General features: G+C 44.4%; 1 protein-coding gene across 12 annotated transcripts in view; it reads right to left on the bottom strand.

Moving 5' to 3' along the window:
* The window catches only part of STAT3 (signal transducer and activator of transcription 3), an 82785-nt gene that overhangs the window by 25797 nt on the left and 35728 nt on the right, over positions 1–21260 (bottom strand). For 4 of the 12 annotated variants that reach the window (XM_008012637.3, XM_037993170.2, XM_008012639.3 and 1 more), the window contains exons 2-4: positions 8788–8916; positions 6972–7116; positions 5659–5757 (exon numbers count right to left, since the gene is read on the bottom strand). In XM_008012637.3, coding sequence (XP_008010828.3) covers positions 5659–5757; positions 6972–7116; positions 8788–8915 — 372 coding nt within the window. In that variant the 5' untranslated portion in view covers position 8916. Of the gene's footprint in view, positions 1–5658; positions 5758–6971; positions 7117–8787; positions 8939–17085; positions 17236–21260 lie in introns of those variants that run through there. The other 8 variants (XM_008012647.3, XM_037993173.2, XM_037993174.2 and 5 more) reach the window with 3 other exon arrangements.

Genomic DNA, 21260 nt, shown 5'->3' with positions numbered 1-21260 from the left:
GAGGCCAGGAGTTCAAAACTAGCCTAGTCAACATAGTAAGGCCCCATCTCGAATGAATGAATGAATTAATTAAAGAAATTTTTTTAAAAATAGCATATGAAACTTAAAAATTACAGGTTTGTGGGCGTGGTGGTTCACACCTGTAATCCTTGAACTTTGGGAGGCCGAGGCGGGTGGATCACGAGGTCAGGGGATCAAGACCATCCTGGCTAACACGGTGAAACCCCATCTCTACTAAAAACACAAAAAATTAGCCGGGCGTGGTGGCGGGCGCCTGTAGTCCCAGCTTCTCCGGAGGCTGAGGCAGGAGGATGGCGTGAACCCGGGAGGCGAAGCTTGCAGTGAGCCAAGAACGCGCCACCACACTCCAGCCTGGGCGACAGAGTGAGACTGCGCCTCCAAAAAAAAAAAAAAAATTACAGGTTTGTGCCAGGTGCAGTGGCTCATGCCAGCACTTTGGGAGGCCAAGGCGGGTGGATTACCTGAGGTTCGGAGTTTGAGACCAGCCTGACCAACATGGAGAAACCTCGTCTCTACTAAAAATACAAAGTTAGCTGAGTGTGGTGGTGCGTGCCTGTAATCCCAGCTACTCGGGAGGCTGAGGCAGGAGAATCGCTTGAACCCAGGAGGCAGAAGTTGTGTTGAGCCAAGACTGCGCCACCACACTCCAGCCTGGGCAACAAGAGTGAAACTCCATCTCAAAAAAAAAAAAAAAAAATACAGGTTTGGGCTGTAAAAATACAGGTGGCTCCCACCTATAATCCTAGCACTTTGGGAACCAAGGCAGGAGGATCACTTGAGGCTGTGAGTTTGAGACCGGCCCAGGGAACACAGAGAGAGATCCCAACTCAACCAAAAAAAAAAAAAAAAATTTTTTTTTTTTTTAATTAGCTGGGAATGGTGGCATATACCTGTAGTTCTAGCTACTTGGGAGGCTGAGGTGGGAGGATCACTTAAGTCCAGAAGTTTGAGGCTGCACTAGAGCCAGTTTTATGGGCAACCATTCTCTTCCTTTCCCATGGTCCCTATCCAAGCCCATAGAATACAAACTTCTTAGAAGTTTTGGGAAGGTGACCCATGCCCCTACCCCTACTTCTTCCCACAGTGACAGTGACTCACCTGATTGGTAAGATGGAGAGAAAGACTCTGTGCACACACAGATCTTTAAAGAATCCAGCACCAAGTTGGTGCCTCCCTCCTCTCACTCTTGCCTTACTAGGGCCCACCACAAGCAAGAGCAGCAGCCTGGTTGCTAGAAGCAAGTCTAGAGGCCTATCCCTCTGCCTTCAGTGAGTGTTGGTCTATGGCGGCTGAAGCTCCATATGGATGGCTGGGGTGGGGTGAGGGTGCTGCTCTGCACACCCAGACTCTCTCCACGCCAAGATCTAACTCAGGGCACAGGCATCGGAAAGCCCCTATGGTTACCAGCTCAAGCCACACTTTCCATTCTAGTTTTACCTATACAGCTGATGTTTAATCTTCATTCCACTCCCATGTCTATTTCTCAAGTAGGACTACACTTAAAGGGGGAAAACATGTGATTAATGATCACCCACAGAAACCCACCTCTAATACCTTTGTAAAAAACTTCATTGGCTCCCCACTACTTCCAGCTGTAAACATCTCAGGCCAACACAGAAAGCTGTTTCACACAATTGATAACTTAAACTTTCCCTCCCTGTGCTTCGGTCGCCCCAAACTCCCCACTCTTCCCTGCATGCAATGTGTATCCACACTCCCTCCCCACCCGCTATCTACTCAGCCTGGCCTGGGCTTTAGCCCAAACACACCTGAACTCACTCACCTTCAAATTCAGTTCAAATGTTTCCTTTCCTGCAAAATCTTATTCAACTTCCTTAGACAAAATGACACACATCCTCTTCTGTGTTTTTCTCACTTTGAGTGTTTGTGTACTTATAATCCCAGCCTGACAGCCCCTGGTAGCAGGGATTACATCCATTCTTCTCTCTTTAACTCATTCTAGACACTTAAGAGCATGCCAGATATCGTCAACAGAAAAACTAGCAGTGAGGCCTGGGTTGAGGCCACAAATATCCAACTTACAGCTTCATATCAGGGGTTGCAAACTTTTTCTCTAAGGGACAGAGGGTAAATATTTTTGGCTTCCTGGGTCATATAGTCCCTGCCACAAATAGCCCTGCCACTGCAGCACAAAAGCAGCCACAGATAATGCATAAATAACCGAGTGTGGCTGGGTTCCGAAAAAACCTCATTTACAAAACAAGCAGCAGGCTGGATTTGGGCCATGGTCACAGTTTGCAGACCCCTAATCCATCCAATTGAAAACATCCTTGGGATACCTTTGGCTTTCCTACCTCCCATGGTAAGTTGGAGTCTCTATCCAAATTGACTTAAACCACATATTTTTATATTGTGGAGCAGGATAAAATACAAAGGTTTTCCGTAACAGAAAATCCTAGTGCTGCCTGGGCAAGTGCCTATGTGCTAACCTCTTGGGCTAAAGGGCACTGCACAGTAAGTGTTATCCACCACCTCACTCACACCTAAGCATATCAGTTTTCTGCTTAAAATTCCTCACCGGGGCCGGGCACAGTGGCTCATGCCTGTGATCCCAGCACTTTGGGAGGCCGAGGTGGGCGGATCACCTGAGGTCAGGAGTTCGAGACCAGCCTGGTCAACATGGTGAAACCCCATCTCTACCAAAAATATAAAACATTCTTCACTGGGTCCCCATTTCCTACAGTAATGGTGAGGGTGATGATAGTGATGTCAGCAGCAGCAGAAAGCAGTTAAATTGTTTTGCATTTATGTGTCAGATACTGTTCTAAGCATTTCACATGTATGAATTCTATGAAGAAGGTATAATTATCACTCCCACTGGAGGAACAGAGAGAGTAAAAATTGTTTATTTAAGGTTACAGAGCAAGTGGCAGGGCTGTGGGTTCAAATCAAAGCAGTTGGCTCCTTGTGGTAAACTGCTCTTCCAGGGCCCCGTTGTTAGGCATGACTAATTAAAACATCATCATGTGGCCTTGACTAGCTCATCTTCCCAACCCAATCAGATGCTGAACTTTCTACACTTCTCCCAAGAATACATGTTTCTGTTTCTGTCTTTGAACATGATCTTCTTTTTGCCTGGAGAGCTCTCTCTCATCAGTTGATGAGCCCAGGTGTTCAACACCAGCCTGGGAAACACGGCAAGAGCCCATCTCTACCAAAAAAAAAAAATTAGTTGGGCATGGTGGCATATGCCTGTAGTCCCAGCTACTCATAAGCCTGAGGCAGGAGGATCACAAGGGTCCAGGTGGTTGAGGCTGCAGTGAGCTGTGATCACACCACTGCACTACAGCCTGGGTGACAGAGTGAGACTGTCTCAAAAAACAAAAGGTTACAATGGTAAATTTGAAATGTAATGTTATGTGTATTTCACCACAATTTTTTTAAAAGCAGGGGGTCAGGGAGAAAAAGAAAAAATGTCCCTGATTATAGGATATTAAAGAAAGTAAAACCCTTCACAGAAAGTAAAAAAGTCTCCTATGACCAACTACTTTAATGATTTAGTATATATGTTTCCAGATATTTTCCCATACATACCAATAGTATATGCAAATTGCATACATTTCATTTTACTATTATGAATCAGATCTTTGCTTTCTTTTTTTTTTTTTTTTTCAGACAGTCTCGCTCTGTCGCCCAGGCTGGAGTGCAGTGGCACAATCTCAGCTCACTGCAACCTCTGTCTCCCAGGTTCAAGCGATTCTCCTGCCTCAGCTTCCTGAGTAGCTGGGACTACAGGCGCGTACCACCATGCCCAGCTAATTTTTGTATTTTTAGTAGAGATGGAGCTTTGCCATGTTGGCCAGTCTGGTCTCAATCTCTTGACCTCGTGGATCCACCCACCATGGCCTCCCAAAGTGCTGGGATTACAGGTGTGAGACACCATTGCCTGGCCCAGATCTTTACTTTCATTACATCTTCTAAAAGGTTACTAATGCCACTGTATAGAGGAACTGCAGATTCTGAAAATATTTATCTTGTATACAATGGCCTTTCTAAACCTTGCTAGTTCTAATTGTTATTGTTAGTTTTGTTTCTCTTAGATCTTCTAGGAAGACCTGTCTATCTGTAAATAATAAGAATTCTGTCCCTTGCTTTCCAATATTTGTACCCTCATTTCTTTTTTCTTTTTTTTTTTGGATAGGCTGGATTCTTCAGAAAAGTATCAAGAGTAAAAGACATCCTTATCTTTTGCAGTTTTACTGAGAATAGTGTTTCACTACTGTGCATCATGCTTAATTAAGCCAGGGGTGGTGGCTCACACCTGTAATCCCAGCACTTTGGGAGGCTGCAGCAGGTGGATCATGAGGTCAGGAGATCAAGACCATCCTGCCTAACAAGGTGAAACTTCGTCTCTACTAAAAAAAATACAAAAAATTAGCCAGGCATGGTGGCACACACCTGTAGTCCAGCTACTCGGGAGGCTGAGGCAAGAGAATCACTTGAACCTGGGAGGCGGAGGTTGCAGTGAGCCAAGATGGCGCCACCGCACTCCAGCCTGGGCGACAGAGCAAGACTCTGTCTCAAAAAAAAAAGAAAGGCCGGGCGTGGTGGCTCAAGCCTGTAATCCCAGCACTTTGGGAGGCCGAGACGGGCGGATCACGAGGTCAGGAGATCGAGACCATCCTGGCTAACACGGTGAAACCCCGTCTCTACTAAAAAATACAAAAAACTAGCCGGGCGTGGTGGCGGCGCCTGTAGTCCCAGCTACTCGGGAGGCTGAGGCAGGAGAATGGCGTAAACCCGGAAGGCGGAGCTTGCAGTGAGCTGAGATCCGGTCACTGCACTCCAGCCTGGGCGACAGAGCCAGACTCCGTCTCAAAAAAAAAAAAAAAGAAAGAAAAGAAAAAAATAGAGATGAGGTCTCGCTATGTTGCCCCAGCTGGTCTTGAACTTCTGAGGCTCAGCAATCTGCCTGTCTCAGCCTCCCAAAGTGCTGGGATTACAGGTGTGAGCCACTACTCCTGGCTGTTTTTTAGGTTTTGATATAAGGATTTTTCCAGCCTCGTAAAATAAGCTGGAAACATCTCTTGTTTTCCTATACTTTGGAAAAGTTTGAATGATATTGGAATAATCTGTACTATGAAAGTTTGTCAGAACAGGCCGGGCACGGTGGCTCACGCCTCTAATCTCAGCACTTTGGGAGGCCGAGGTGGGCGGATCACCTGAGGTCAGGAGGTCTCCAACATGGATAAACCCCGTCTCTACTAAAAATACAAAATTAGCCAGGTGTGGTGGCACATGCCTATAATCCCAGCTACTCGGGAGACTGAGGCAGGAGAATCACTTGAACCCTGGAGGTGGAGAGCCGAGATCGCGCCATTGCACTCTAGCCTGGGTAACAGGAGCAAAACTCCGTCTCAAAAAAAAAAAAGTTTGTCAAACCATTGGGTCTGTTGGATTCTTTTGGTGGAACTTTCTTTTTTTAGAGTTTTTTCAATGTATTTTGGGGGGTGGAACTTTCTTTTTTTAAAGAATTTTTCGATGTATTTTTATGATTATTGATCTATTTAATTTATTTTCTTTCTTTTTTAGTAGATCTAATAATTTATCTCATTATAAAGTTGTTTGATTTTCCATTCCTCCCAGACCAGGGATTTGTTTTGTCTCAGGTCTCACCTGGGCCGCAGTGGCTGCAGTCTGTAGGAGGCGTGACTCTTCCCACAGGCACCGGGCCACAATCCGGGCAATCTCCATTGGCTTCTCAAGATACCTGCTCTGTAAGTAGGAGAGAAAGAGAATGAAAATCAGTAGCAGACCATGGAGATGTGGACTGAACTGCGGCACCTTAAAACTAATGTATTCATCAAGGAAAGCATTTACTCTAGGAAACAACAGAACAAAGGCTTCAGCGCCTGGGTGAAGGCTCTCTGTGGGTGGGCAAAGGGGAGTTCATTACTATTTCTGTAACAGAAGGCACACTAGCCTGAGTCTTTTTTTTTTTTGAGACTGGGTCTCACTCTGTCCACCAGGCTGGAGTGCAGTGGCGCAATCACAGCTTACTGCAGCTTCGACCTCCCAGGCTCAAGTGATTTTCTCACCTCAGCCTTCCGAGTAGCTAAGACTACAGGTACATGCCACCACAACTGGCTAGTTTTTGAAAAAAAAACTCTGTAGAGATGGTGTCTCGTTATGCTGCCCAGGCTGGTCTCAAACTCTCGGGCTTAAGCAGTCCTCCCACCTCAACCTCCTAAGGTGTTGGGATTATAGGCGTGAGCCACCATGCCTGATCTTGTCTGAGTCTTTACACAGTATGCTATCCTGCTCTTGCAGGGAAGCAACTGACTTATTCAAGAAGTATCCCATTACCGTCAAACCTTTAACATGTAACAGTGAGAGTCATCTTCCTATCAGTGGACCCAGTTAACATGCTAACATGTATGATTAATGTAACAATCACTTTATGGTCAGGCATGGTAGCTCATGCCTGTAATTCCGGCACTTTGGGAGGCCGAGGCGGGTGGATCACGAGATCAGGAGATCGAGATCATCCTGGCTAACATGATGAAACCCCGTCTCTACTAAAAATACAAAATATTAACCAGGCATGGTGGCGGGCGCCTGTAGTCCCAGCTACTTGGGAGGCTGAAGCAGGAGAATAGCGTGAACCCGGGAGGTGGAGCTGCTGGTGAGCTGAGATCATGCCACTGCACTCCAGCCTGGGCGACAGAGCGAGACTCCGTCTCAAAAAAAAAAACAAAACAATCACTTTATTACTTCAACTATGACAAGAGAAGTGATTCTCGGGTAATGATGCTCACGGGTAAGTATACAGAGCTTTGAGAAAGGACTAATTACTTCTCCTGTAATTGAAAATACAAGATAAGATTCTCGTTATTTAGCCAAATGAGAAAAGAAATGCTTCCAGGAAAGAACGCTAACACCCGACTCTACGGGTCCTATTTCTCCTTGTCCTCAGTTTCTCATCATACCTGAAGAAACTGCTTGATTCTTCGTAGATTGTGCTGATAGAGAACATTCGACTCTTGCAGGAAGCGGCTATACTGCTGGTCAATCTCGCCCAGGAGATTATGAAACACCAAAGTGGCATGTGATTCTTTGCTGGCCGCATATGCCCTAGGAAAAGGAAGAATGATAAAGAATGGCTCTGAAGCCGACACATACACACAAACACGGAAATCACCATCAAGAAAGAGGAAAAAAAAAATAAAGCAAACCTGACGCTATAACCCATTCATCATTTTAGATTCTTCTTGCTCAGCAATCAAATGCCATCAATTTAATAATTATTAATGATTATTTCAGGCCAGGCATGGTGGCTCACGCCTGTAATCCCAACACTTTGGGAGGCCGAGGGGGGTGGATCACCTGAGGTCAGGAGTTCCAGACCAAACAAGCCAACATGGTGAAACTCTGTCTCTACTAAAAATCAAAAATTAGCCGGGTGTGGTGGTGAGCACCTGTAATCCCAGCTACTCGGGAGGCTGAGGCAGGAGAATCGCTTGAACCCAAGAGTCAGAGGTTGCAGTGAGCTGAAATTGCGCCACTGCACTCCTGCCTGGGCTAGAGCCAGACTGTTTCAAAAAAAAAAAAAAAAAAAAACCCCACAACAAAACAAAAAAACAATTATCCCAGATATTATTATCCACTCTCATAATCTGTATTTGTAAAATACTTGAGCAAAGTAGACAGCTATGCTGTTTTGCTTTAAACTCTCAATTAACTCTGGTCAGATTTATCCGTACAAATAAGTAATCCCAGGCTGGGATGGCCTATCTCCAGCATCTGGGAATCACCTCCTGGCCCTTCACCAAATCAGGATATGCATTCTGGAAAAACCAGGTCATATTAACACTGGCCTGAATTAAACCAAAATCAGTAGGTGAGCCTGAGCATATTAAAGTGAAGGAAATAGTTGCTGGACTTCTGTGCCATTATCTCCTCTATGAATGGAATCTATTTCCCTTATCCTGTGATGTAGTTTGGATCTACATCCCTGCCCAAATCTCATACTGAAATGTAACCCCCACTGTTGGAGGTGGGGCCTGGTGGAGGGTGACTGAATCATGGGGATGGGATTCTCATGAATGGTTTAGCACCATCCCTGTTGATACTGTCCTCGAGACAGTGAGTTCTTGTGCGATCTGATCGTTTAAAAGTGTGTGGTGCCTCCCCCTTGCTCTCTTGCTCTTGCTCTGGCCATGTGACCTGCCTGCTCCCACTCTGCCTTCCGCCATGATTGGAAGCTTGCTGAGGCCTCCCTGGCAGTGGATGCTGCTATGCTTCCTATACAGCCTGCAGAAGTATGAGCCAATTAAACCTCTTTTCTTATAAATTACCCAATCTCAGGTATTTCTTTACAGCAAGCTGAGAACAGACTAATACACCCCTGTGGCTCCTTCCTTTAACTAAAGGGGAATTACAAGTATCAACCCAAAGTTCTAGCTATGACAGAATTCACATTCAAAGAAAAAATATGTCTACCACATCGCTGGATTAACAGAATACACAGAGGATCTGCCCAAGTAAATGAGGTCCAAATCAACCTTCAAGACATCTACCACCATACAGGCAGTTTTAATGTGTCAAAGACAGTTGCCCACATGCCCTTCTAATATAAAAAATGCTTTACAAGACCAAAGGGTGCCACTTTATCTCCTGATCTCATTTTCCCCATCACCTGTACCCATAAATTTTTTAATTAAACAGCAAAACATGACATTAAGAGTTCATGTCTCTTGACTCAAACCGAAACCTAACAATTTGGAGAGTCTCTTAAGGACTTACCAATCTTGACTCTCGATCCAAGGGGCCAGAAACTGCCGTAGCTCCATTGGGAAGCTGTCACTGTAGAGCTGATGGAGCTGCTCCAGGTACCGTGTGTCAAGCTGCTGTAGCTGATTCCATTGGGCCATCCTGCTAAAATCAGGGGTCCCAACTGTAAACCAAAGTATGCATATGGTCACCACAAGTCCCAGTAGGGGTAAATAATCTAGAAGTAGCCATTGCCCAACACAGGTGTCAGGTCTGTGACTAGGGATAAAGATGTTCTGGGGAGGACCTTGCTTCTTTCTCCCAGTTTATTTTTAAAAAATAGAGATGGGGTCTTCACCATGTTGCCCAGGCTGGCCTTGAACTCCTGGACTCAAGTGATCTCCCACCTCGGCCTCCCAAAGTGCTGAGATTACAGGCATGAGCCAACACACCCAGCCTGTTTCTCCCAGTTTAGAACAATACAAACACATTCACAATCTCCATCTTGGGATAATCACAGCTTTTTTTTTTTCTTATTTTTTAAAGACAGAGTCTTGCTCTGTGGCCCAGGCTAGAGTGCAATGGCATGATCGTGGGCTCCAGAGATCCTCCCACCTCAGCATCCCGAGGAGCTGGGACTATAGGCACATACCACCATGCCACACTCATTTTTTACAACATGTTTTGTGAGACAAACAAAACATGCCCAGGCTGGTCTTGAACTCCTGGGCTCAAGTCATCCTCCTGCCTCAGCTTCCCAAAGTGCTAGGATTACATATGTGAGCCACCGCATCTGGCCACACATCTTTTTTTTTTTTTTTTTTGAGACAGAGTCTCGCTCTGTCGCCCAGGTTGGAGTGCAGTGGCCAGATCTCAGCTCACTGCAAGCTCCGCCTCCCGGGTTCACACCATTCTGCCTCGGCCTCTGGGTAGCTGGGACTACAGTTGCCCGCCACCACGCCCAGCTAGTTTTTTCTATTTTTTTAGTAGAGACGGGGTTTCACCGTGTTAGCCAGGATGGTCTCGATCTCCTGACTTTGTGATCCACCCGTCTCAGCCTCCCAAAGTGCTGGGATTACAGGCTTGAGCCACCGCGCCCGGCCCACCATACATCTCTTTTACACTGGGATGACAAGTGGCTATTATGCCAGGTTCTATAATCCATTATCTACCAGAGGTATGTGAAATTTAAAAATTACTAAACTCCCAGATTTCTATTCCCTTATCTATAAAATAGAGATAATATTTTCCACTCCTCAGGGGTATTGAGATATTCCTACAGCATCCAGCTCAGTGCACGGCACACAACAGATGCCCAACAAATGTCGGTTCCTTTCTTTCTACTCCACAGCCCTTTTAGTTATACACAGTAAACCTGTACTGTGGCCAAAATGTAGAAAGTGGATGTTTGGGGTAAGGGGACAGAGAGCTAATTCCAGGACTACAGGTTTAAAAGTATAAATGAGGATCTAGGAAGATCTGCCTGAGATTCTCCTACTCAACAAACAGTAACTATTTTAAAAATTGCTTAGTCTGGGATAACAGAGAAGGAAAGAAAAATGCCAGGCATAAAAGTTGTCCCAGGTTCAGGAACACCCCAGTGAAATGCTCTGGTATGAGAAACTCAGCCAGCTAATCACCTATAATCCTCTTTCTGAATAGTATGGGTCATGGAAATATCAATAGAGGCCAAGTCATTTTAAGAAGTTCTAAAATTAGGCCAGGGGCAGTGGCTTACGCCTGTAATCCCAGCACTTTGGGAGGCTGAGGCAGGCAGATCACCTGAGGTCAGGAGTTCAAGACCAGCCTGACCAACTCGGAGAAACCCTGTCTCTACTAAAAATACAAAATTAGCTGGGCATGGTGGCACATGCCTGTAATCACAGCTACTCAGGAGGCTGAGGCAGGAGAATTGCTTGAACTCGGGAGGCGGAGATTGAGGTGAGGTGAGATCGCACCACTGCATTCCAGCCTGGGCAACAAGAGCAAAACTCTGTCTCAAAAAAAAAGAAAAAAAGTTGTTCTAAAAATAATTACAAGTCAGAGCCTAAGATGAAGGTATATACAGACCAAGGTCCAATGAGATGGTTCTTTGGGAGAGCGAGAACATTTAATGAGAGACTGAACACACGCAAACACACTAGAGTTCTTGATTCTCAGAGAAGGCACGAAGAAGTACCTAGTTAGCACTGGCTCTTTCATAAAAATGACTGAGCAAACTGGCAACAAAACCAACAGGTCTTCTGTTCTCAAGGCAGCAAATGTAATGGAATGAAAGGTGCAATCATGGAACCTCAACTCCTGCAACCTGTAACTTCTGGGCTCAGGCAATCCTCCTACCTCAGACTCCCAAGAAGCTGGGAGTACAGGCAGCACTGCTGTACCTGGCTAATTAAAAAAAAAAAAAAAAAAAAAAAAAAAATTTGTAGAAACAGAGTCTCGCTATGTTGCCCAGACTGGTCTTGAACTCCTGGGCTTAAGCAATCCTCCTGCCTCGACCTCCCAAAGTGCTGGGATTACAAGCGTAAGCCACCACGCCTGGCTTGGGATCAGGTTTTTTTTGTTTTTTTTTTTTTTGAGACAGAGTCTCTGTCGCCTAGGCTGGAGGGCAGTGGCACCCAGGCTGGAGGGCAGTGGCGCGATCTTGGCTCACTGCAAGCTCCGCCTCCCAGGTTCACGCCATTCTCCTGCCTCAGCCTCCCGAGTAGCTGGCACTATTGGCACCCACCACCTCGCCTGGCTAAGTTTTTGTATTTTTTTTAGTAGAGATGGGGTTTCACCATGTTAGCCTGGATGGTCTTGATCTCCTGACCTCGTGATCTGCCCACCTTGGCCTCCCAAAGTGCTGGGATTACAGGCATGAGCCACCGCGCTCGGCCTGGGATCAGGTTTTCTTTTTTTTTTTTTTGAGAGGGAGTCTTGCTCTGTGGCCCGAGCTGGAGTGCAGTGGCCGGATCTCAGCTCACTGCAAGCTCCGCCTCCCGGGTTTACGCCATTCTCCTGCTTCAGCCTCCCGACTAGCTGGGACTACAGGCACCAGCCACCTCGCCTGGCTAGCTTTTTGTATTTTTTAGTAGAGACGGGGTTTCACCGTGTTAGCCAGGATGGTCTCGAACTCCTGACCTCATGATCCGCCCGTCTCAGCCTCCCAAAGTGCTGGGATTACAGGCTTGAGACACCGCGCCCGGCGAATCAGGTTTTCTAACAGAACCTGAGAGGGCTGCACTTCTCCCTCTCTCTTTGGTGGACAGACTCAAAATACCCCCTTTTGCTACTGTGAAGACGGCTGGTGGAGCTCTCAAGCACATATTCAGGGAAGTGCAGGAAGTACCTCCCAGCAGTCTTTACATTGAATAATTAATAATCTAAGGCAGCAGCATCCAACAGAAATAGAAGACAAGCCACATATGCATTTTAAATTTTCTGGTAGCCATATTTAAAAAGTTAAAAGAAACAGGTGAAATTAATTTTAATAATGTATTTTATTTCGTTTAATATATCCAAAATGTTATTTCAACATATGATCATACAAAACTTATTATTATTATTATTATTTTTTGGAGACAGGCACTCTGTCACCTAGGCTGGAGTACAGTGGCTCAATCACAGCTCACTGTAGCCTCAACTTCCCGGCTCAAACCTCTCAAGTAACTGGGACTACAGATGCACACCACAGCTGGTTAATTATTTTTGTAGATACAGGGTCCCATTATGTTGCCTAGGCTGGTCTCGAACTCCTAGACTCATGCATCTCAGCTTCCCAATGTGCTGATTATAGGCTTGAGCCACCGTGTCCAGCCCACAAAAATTATTGAGATACTTTACACTCTTTTTTTGCTACGAAGTTTTCTAAATCTCCTGTGTACTTTACATGTGCAGCACCAATCCAAGGTATTTTCCCTCCTCATGTATCAAGGGCTTAAATTCCACTGGAGAAAAAACTCCGTAAAGCAAAAAAAAAAAAAAAAAAAAAAAGCAAAAAAAAAAAAAGAATGTCAGAATAAGGTATTTGCCCCAATTAGGCCAATATGCTTCTATAAATTAACTAAATATTCCAACAATGTTACTTTTTTTTTTTTGAGATGGAGTCTCACTCTTGCCTAGGCTGGAGTGCAGTGGTGCGATCTCAACTCACTGCAACCTCCATCTCCCTAGTTCAAGCGATTGTCCTGCCTCAGCCTCCCAAGTAGCTGGGATTATAGGCATGCACCACCACACCCTGCTAATTTTTTTTATATTTTTAGTAGAGACAGCGTTTCACCATGTTGCCTAGGCTGGTCTCGAACTCCTATCAGTTCAAGACCAGTCTGGCCAAAACAGTGAGACCCTGCTTATAATTAATTAATTTAAAAATGTAGGCCGGGCACGGTGGCTCACACCTGTAATCCCAGAACTTTGGGAGGCTGAGGCGGGTAGATTACAAGGTCAGGAGTTCGAGACCAGCCTGGCCTACGTAGTGAAACCCCATCTCTACTAAAAATATAAAAATTAGCCGGGCATATTGGTGGCTGCCTGTAATCCCAGCTGCTTAGAAGGCTGAGGCAGGAGAATCACTTGAACCTGGGAGGTGGAGGTTGTAGTGAGCCAAGATTGTACCACTGCACTCCAGCCCAGGCAACAGAGCGACACTCTGTCTCAAAAAATAATAATAATTTTAAAAGCAACATTACTTGCCATCTTCCACCCTAAGATTCACCTGTCACAGGACAGATGCTGCCTGGGCAGTGGTACAGGTACACTAAGCACTAGCCAGAGTAAAAGCAGTGGCTGACGTGCACGCTATATGCTGAAGCATTGTAACCATGGCATGTATTGATTGCCCTCCGTAAAAAAATCAAAGGCCATTAGATCTCTCTTACAATATTTGTATTAGGGCCAAGTTAAAATCTGCCTCACATGGAGGTTGCAGTGAGCCAAGACTGCGCCTCTGCACTCCAGCCCGGGTGATAGAGCGAGACTTCGTCTCAAAAAAAAAAAAATCTGCCTCATAGACTAAAAGCATCATGAACTGACTTATGCTATGCAAGAACTGATGTGCATACAAAGAAATCTGCATAATATGCCAATGTATGAAGATTCTATTGCATACAAATTTACTGAAACCTGAAACTCTAAACCTACACAGTCCAGTATGGAGTCACTAGCCACATGTAGTTACTGAGCACTTGAAATGTGGCTGCTTCAAACTGAAATATGCTATCAATATAAAATACACACTGGATTCTGAGGATGTACTGAAAAACAAAAGAATGTAAAGTATCTTGTTCGTGTTGAAATGATAATATTTTAGATATACTGGGTTAAATAAAATATATTATTAAAATTAACTTCACCCATTTCTTTTTACTTCTTTTAATGTGGCTACTAGAAAACTTAACACTGGCAGGGAGTGGTGGTTCATGCCTGTAATCCCAGCACTTAGGGAGGCCAAGGCATGTGGATCACCCGAGGTCATGAGTTTGAGACCAGACTGGCCAACATGGCAAAGCTCCATCTCTACTAAAAATACAAAAATTAGCTGGGTGTGGTGGGGCATGCCTGTAGTCCCAGCTACTCGAGAGGCTGAGGCAGGAGAATTACTTGAACCCAAGAGGCGGAGGTTGCAGTGGGCTGAAATTGTGCCACTGCACTCCAGCCTGGGCAACAGAGTGAGACTCCAAAAAATGAAAAAAAAAAAAAGGAAAAAAGAAAGAAGAGAAAAGAAAAGAAAACTTAACATTACATATGTGACTTGGATCTTATTTTTATTGAACACTGCTACCCTAGACAATGTAGCCAAAAAGGGGTGGTTCTCCTAAAAAAAAAAAAAAAGATTAAAAAAAAGAACCATCTGCTTTTTGTAATAAACTCCAGTGTTTAAAATTAATTTTAAAAACAGACTTTATTTTTTGAGACAGGGTCTCTCTCTGTTACCCAGGCTAGAGTGCAGTGGCAAATACAGATCACTGTAACCTCCAACTCCTGGGCTCAAGCAATCCTCCTAACTCAGGGACCCGAGTAGCCAGGACTAGGGGCACAAGCCGCAGTGTTCAGCAAATTTTTTGTAGTTTTTGTAAAGACAAGGTCTCACTTTGTTGCCCAGATGGATCCTGAACTCCTGGCCTCAAGCGATCCTCCCACCTCAGCCTCCCAAACTGCTGGGACTGCAGGCATGAGGCATCATGCCCAGCCAAAAATAGATTATTTAATTATTTGTTTTGGATACAAATGCAGAGGCATCACAGTCTACTCCCTAAAGATCCAAGTTAAACCATAACACAGCAACCCACTATACCTGCTCCCTCACAGATTAACACTGGGGTCAGGCATGAATATTTGCATTTTCAAACTAACATATCCCAAAAACGTGTAAGTTACTGAAAATTATCTGATTCATTTCCAGTACATAACTAAGGATTTTTTGGTTGTTGCTGTTCTTATTTTTAGCTGGGGACAGAGGAGGACTAGTAAGTAGTACAATAATTGTTATTTCTTTCTTTTTTTTTTTTTTTTGAGACGGAGTCTCGCTCAGTCGCCCAGGCTGGAGTGCAGTGGCGCGATCTCGGTTCACTGCAAGCTCCGCCTCCCGGGTTCATGCCATTCTCCTGCCTCAGCCTCCCAAGTAGCTGGGACTACAGGCGCCCGCCGCCACGCCTGACTAATATTTTTTTTGTATTTTTAGTAGAGACGGGGTTTCACCGTGTTAGCCAGGATCGTCTCAATCTCCTGACCTCGTGATCCACCCACCTCGGCCTCCCAAAGTACTGGGATTACAGGCGTGAGCCACTGCGCCCGGCTTTTTTTTTTTTTTTTTTTTTTTTTTTTTTTCTTGAGATGAAGTCTCATACTGTCGCCTGGGCTGGAGTGCAGTGGCACTATCTCGGCTCACTGCAGCCTCCACCTCCCAGAGTCAAGTGATTCTCCTGCCTCAGCCTCCCGAGTAGCTGGGACTACAGTCGTGCACCACCACGCCCGGCTAATTTTTGTATTTTTGGTAGAGATGGGGTTTCACTATGTTGGCCAGGATGGTCTCGAACTCCTGACCTTGTGATCTGCCCACATTGGCCTCCCAAACTGCTGGGATTACAAGCCTAAGCCGTCGCCCCGGGCCTGTTATTTCTTAAAACAGAAACCAGCTAGTAGTTTTTTCCATAAAATTAAAGCACCAGGCTGGGCACGGTGGCTAACACCTATAATCCGAGCACTTTGGGAGGCCGAGGTGGGCGGATCACAAGGTCAGGAGTTTGAGACCAGCCTGGCCAATATAGTGAAACCCCGTCTCTACTAAAAATTCAAAAATCAGCCGGGTGTGGTGGTGGGCGCCTGTAGTCTCAGCTACTCAGGAGGCTGAGGCAGGAGAATCGTTTGAACCTGGGAGGCAGAAGTTGCAGTAAGCCGAGATCATGCCATTGCACTCCAGCCTAGGCAAAAGAGAGAGACTCTGTCTCAAAAAAAAAAAAAAAAAAAAAAAAAGAATGACTGATTTTATGTTTTACTTCTTAATCTAATCACCGTAGGTAATACTTTAATAGCTATTCCACATGGGAAAAAAAAAAGTATAACTAAAAGCCAAAGACCAGGTAGTATTTTCTTTTTCTTTTTCTTTTTTTTTTTGAGACGGAGTCTTGCTCTGTCGCCCGAGCTGGAGTGCAGTGGCCGGATCTCAGCTCACTGCAAGCTCCGCCTCCCGGGTTTACGCCATTCTCCTGCCTCAGCCTCCCGAGTAGCTGGGACTACAGACACCAGCCACCTCGCCTGGCTAGCTTTTTGTATTTTTTAGTAGAGACGGGGTTTCACCGTGTTAGCCAGGATGGTCTCGAACTCCTGACCTCATGATCCGCCCGTCTCAGCCTCCCAAAGTGCTGGGATTACAGGCTTGAGCCACCGCGCCCGGCCAACCAGGTAGTATTTTCAAGGAGAGAATATGCAAATACTTCCATAGTCTTCTCCTTATAGGCTGCTTAGCTACAAACCATATTTAATTAACAGCAGTCACAGGAGACGACCGGCCAAAGTGTCTAGGAAAATCACTGCCAACCAGCTTTACTGTAACTGTTTTACTGGAAAAGACCTCAAAGAGCCCATGTTATTTCACAATTTCAATTTTGGTTTTTCAAATTACAAGTTAATCTAAAGCACTCCACTAAGTTCTAACTACATTACTTCATATCTATGGAATAATTCTAAGCCTGTGGGTTTTAAAAAACATTTTATTAGAAGGTCTAGAATTGGGCAACATTTCATTCAATGCCATAGAATGAATGTTCTCCCCAAGCCTGTGATTTAATAACTACTTCACTGAGACCCAGAACACACAAAAGATATTTGAGTAACAACTTGAGTGCTAAGTACCATTCTGGGTAGGAAGACATAGGGGAGAAGACAATTCTTCTCCTAGGAGAGAAGACAATTCATTACTCCATACAGGCTGCCTTAGGACATTATATGGGACTCAATTCAAAGCATTTACTCGGGTTAAGTCAGCAGATAGTAGATGTTACTGTACGAAGTCAAGGTGGGTGTAATCCTGTTTCCTATAACTGAAAAGAAAAGAAAAAAATGAAACAGCAAGTCATCAAACTTTTTGGACTTTTCAAAACAGGAATTTCTCAGCCCCTTGGGGATAACCTACCAACAGCAAGTCATAAAACAAACAACTATTGTCTAATGGGGAACTTATTACTGTAAAGATGACTGAAAAAATCTGTCCAAAGTTACAGTTCTCATTTATATACCTGAATCTAATGAAACCAAAAGATATATTGAGAAACACAGTCAAGACCACTTACAAAAGGGATTTACTACACAGCTTCATAAAACTTTTTAAAATTAAGACTTGTACTTCACATCCATGCATTAGCGGATTTACAACTAGGGTGAGGGAAGGTGGAAAGAGAGATGAAAATCAGGCTCATACAATAATCCAGAACAGAAAGTGATCTAAAGATAATTTCTGTTCCACTTTGCAATGTGTCACAAGATTTTCCTCTGGGTACCACCTATACTTTTATTATAAAGACATGCATTTTAAATAGAGTATACCTGTGTTTTCTCTGCTGCCTACACTAACCTCTTCTTTGCTACCAGGAAAGGCCCAGTGATCAAGGCAACCAAAGTATAAAGTAATACAGAAGATTTCTTGCACTGAATTCTATAGGAACCAGTCCTTTTAAGAGGTATGTTTGAAAGATTATAAAATAATGTTCACTGTGGAAAATTTAGAAAAATATAAAAAAGAAAATAAAAGATAAAAACATCCATACCCCACTGTCCCACTATCCAGAATAAAAACTGACATGTTGCCAGGTGTGGTGGCCTGTGATCCCAGCACTTTGGGAGGCTGACGGGGGAGGATCACTTGAGGCCAAGAAGTCAAGGCTGCAGTGAGCTGTGGTTGCACCACTGTACTCCAGCCTGGGTGACAGAGCGAGACCCTGTCTCCGAAAGAAAAAAAAAATTGACATGTTTATGTAATTCCTTTGAATCTGTTTCAGAATGTGTGTGTGTGTGTGTGTGTGTGTATTTTTTTTACATTGGAGACATAGCATTAATACAGCTTCGTATTCTTCTAAAGTTTATTGTGTAGTAAACATTTTTCTATGAAAAGAGTATTGTGTTTGTTTGTTCAAATAGAGAGGAGGTCTCGTTATGTTACCCAAGCTGGTCTCAAACTCCTGGTCTCAAGTGAACCTTCTGTTATGGCCTCCCAAAGTGCTGGGATTACAGGTGTGAGCCACGGTACCTGGCCTGAAAAGAGGTATTTTGTTGTTGTTGTTGTTTGAGACAGAATCTCACTCTGTTGCCCAGGCTAGAGTGCAGTGGCATGATCTCAGCTCACTGCAACCTCCATCTCCTAAGTTCAAGTGATTCTCATGCCTCAGCCTCTGGAGTAGCTGGGATTACAGGTGTGCGCCACCATACCCGGCTAATTTTCGTATTTTTAGTGGAGACGGGGCTTTACCATGTTGGCCAGGCTGGTCTCAAACTCCTGACCTCAGGTGATCTGCCTGCCTCAGCCTCCCAAAGTGCTGGGATTACAGGTTTGAGCCACTGCGCCTGGCCTGAAAATAAATTTTTATTTAAAGTACACAAAAGAACTATTTTGTTTCTGCTGGTGTTTTCAATACAATCCTGCTAATCCCACTGAGGGCCACAAAATTTATTTAGATTTGCAAACCCCAATTTATTTGTTCTCACCATACCATGTTCTAAAACTAATCTGAAGTATCTGCAAGTAGATTAGGAAGGAAAAAAATGAGAAAAGTAAGAGAAAGCAATTCATGCTAGAGAAAAAACATTCAATCTTCATAAAATTTTCACCACAGGATAAACAGCATAATGGATGACAGAGAATCCACATTTAAGTATTATAGGCCAGGTGTGGTGGCTCACGCTTGTAATCCTTGGGAGGCCGAGGATGGTAGGTCACCTGAGGCCAGGAGTTCGAGACCAACCAGGCCAACATGGCAAAAGCCTGTCTCTACTAAAAATATAAAAATTAGCTGGACATGGTAATATACACCTGTAATCCCAGCTACTTGAGAGGCTGAGGCAGGAGAATCAATTGACCCCACGAGGCAGAGGTTGCAGTGAGCCGAGATGGTGCTACTGCACTCTAGCCTGGGCGACAAGAGGGAAACTCCATCTCAAAAAATAAATTAATTAAATAAATAAATACTGTAGCTTTAAACTATTAAGAGTCATTCATAATTTAACCATTCATAATTACTCTGGACATTAAGAATGGAATTTCAAGTTTAAAAGATAACTCAAAATAAGTACACTTATATAGTAAGCACATAACTTCATAGTTTTAAGTCCAAATAGTACCTTTATAAGATTTAAGACTAGATACTTGCAATAAGAAGTCTATATATAAATCTAGTTTTGATTTCCTAAAGAGACAAAATATTAACACTTGAGTGCCCAATCTGAAACAAATTACTATAATTACTGTAATGTTCAATTACATATAACAGGATTTGCTTTAAAGTTAAAAACCAATGAAGATCAAGCTTGTAAAAATGAACACCAAGCTATAAGAAAACTTGAATTATAGTTCCCTACTAATATGATAAAATTTGAATACATGAAAAAAGTAAAGTCCAGGCATGGTGGCTCATGCCTATAATCCTAGCACTTTGAGAGGCCAAGGTGGAAAAGGGATCACTTGAGCTCAGGAGTTCAAGACCAGTCTGGGCAACACAGTGAGACCTTGCCTCTACAAAAAGTTTTTTAAAAATTAGCCTGGCGCTGGGCACAGTGTCTCAGGCCTGTAATCCTAGCACTTTGGGAGACCAAGGCGGGCAGATCATGAGGTCAGGAGATCGAGACCATCCTGGCTAACACGGTGAAACCCCGTCTCTACTAAAAATAAAAATTAAAAAAAATCAGCCAGCTGTGGTGGCATGCGCCTGTAGTCCCAGCAACTCGGGAGGGCGAGACAGGAGAATCGCTTGAACCCGGGAGGCAGAGGTTGCAGTGAGCCGAGATTGTGCCATTGCACTCCAGCTTGGGCAACAGAGTGAGACTCAGTCTCAAAATAAATAAATAAATTAAATTAAATTAAAATTAAATTTAAAAATTAGCCTGGCATGGTGGCCCATGCCTGCAGTCCCAGCAGTCCCATGGAGGCTGAGGCGGGAGGATCACTTGAGCCCAGCAGATTGAGGCTGCAGTGAGCTGTGATCATACCACTGCACTCCAGTCTGGGTGACAGAACTAAACCCCATCTCTAAAGAAGGAGCAAGAGCTTAACAAACCTAATTCCCTCTAAATTAAAAGTAACAAACATGATTTGTCAATTACTAAGTGCACAGTTGATTGTTACAGCTGCCTAAGAACAGGTCTGAGCTCTACAAAAACAAAAACTAAAACTAAAAAACCCATAAAACAGACCAAATTTGTGCATCAGATGACCTCCCCACTTGGGAACACTTCCACTTCCCCAACCAGACACACTCCTCTGTATCAGTGTGATATAAGGGAAAGGACACTGGAGACAGGGGGCTGGATGGGCCTGGGTGCAAAACCCTGCCTGCCATTTATCAGCTATTTGTCTTTGGGAATGGTATTTGACTACCAAATGGGGTTTCTCTTCAGTAAAAAGAGAACTCTCCCTCCTTTGAAGAACCGTTTGTAAAGTTAAAATCAATAATGGCTGTACAGCATCCCTCCGTGCTGGTGCTGGTGCTGGTGCTGCTGGTGCTGCTGGTGTCGGATCCTCAGAGCTGCAGTTATTGTTCCTTTCCCCCAGGGTCTCCCTTTCAAGGACACTTCTTTTCTTTTCTTTTTTTTTTTTGAGATGGAGTCTTGCTCTGTTGCCCAGGCTGGAATGCAGTGGCACGATCTCAGTTCACTGCAAGCTCTGCCTCCCGGGTTCACGCCATTCTCCTGCCTCAGCCTCCCGAGTAGCTGGGACTACAGGCGCCTGCTACCACGCCCGGCTAATTTTTTTTTTGTATTTTTAGTAGAGACAGGGTTTCACCGTGTTAGCCAGGATGGTCTCGATCTCCTGACCTCGTGAT

This window comes from Chlorocebus sabaeus, chromosome 16 (assembly GCF_047675955.1).
Source record: "Chlorocebus sabaeus isolate Y175 chromosome 16, mChlSab1.0.hap1, whole genome shotgun sequence".
NCBI classification, from domain to species: Eukaryota; Metazoa; Chordata; class Mammalia; order Primates; family Cercopithecidae; genus Chlorocebus; species Chlorocebus sabaeus.
The sequence above is the reverse complement of the archived record's forward strand: the minus strand, read 5'-3'. Positions and strand labels throughout refer to the sequence as shown.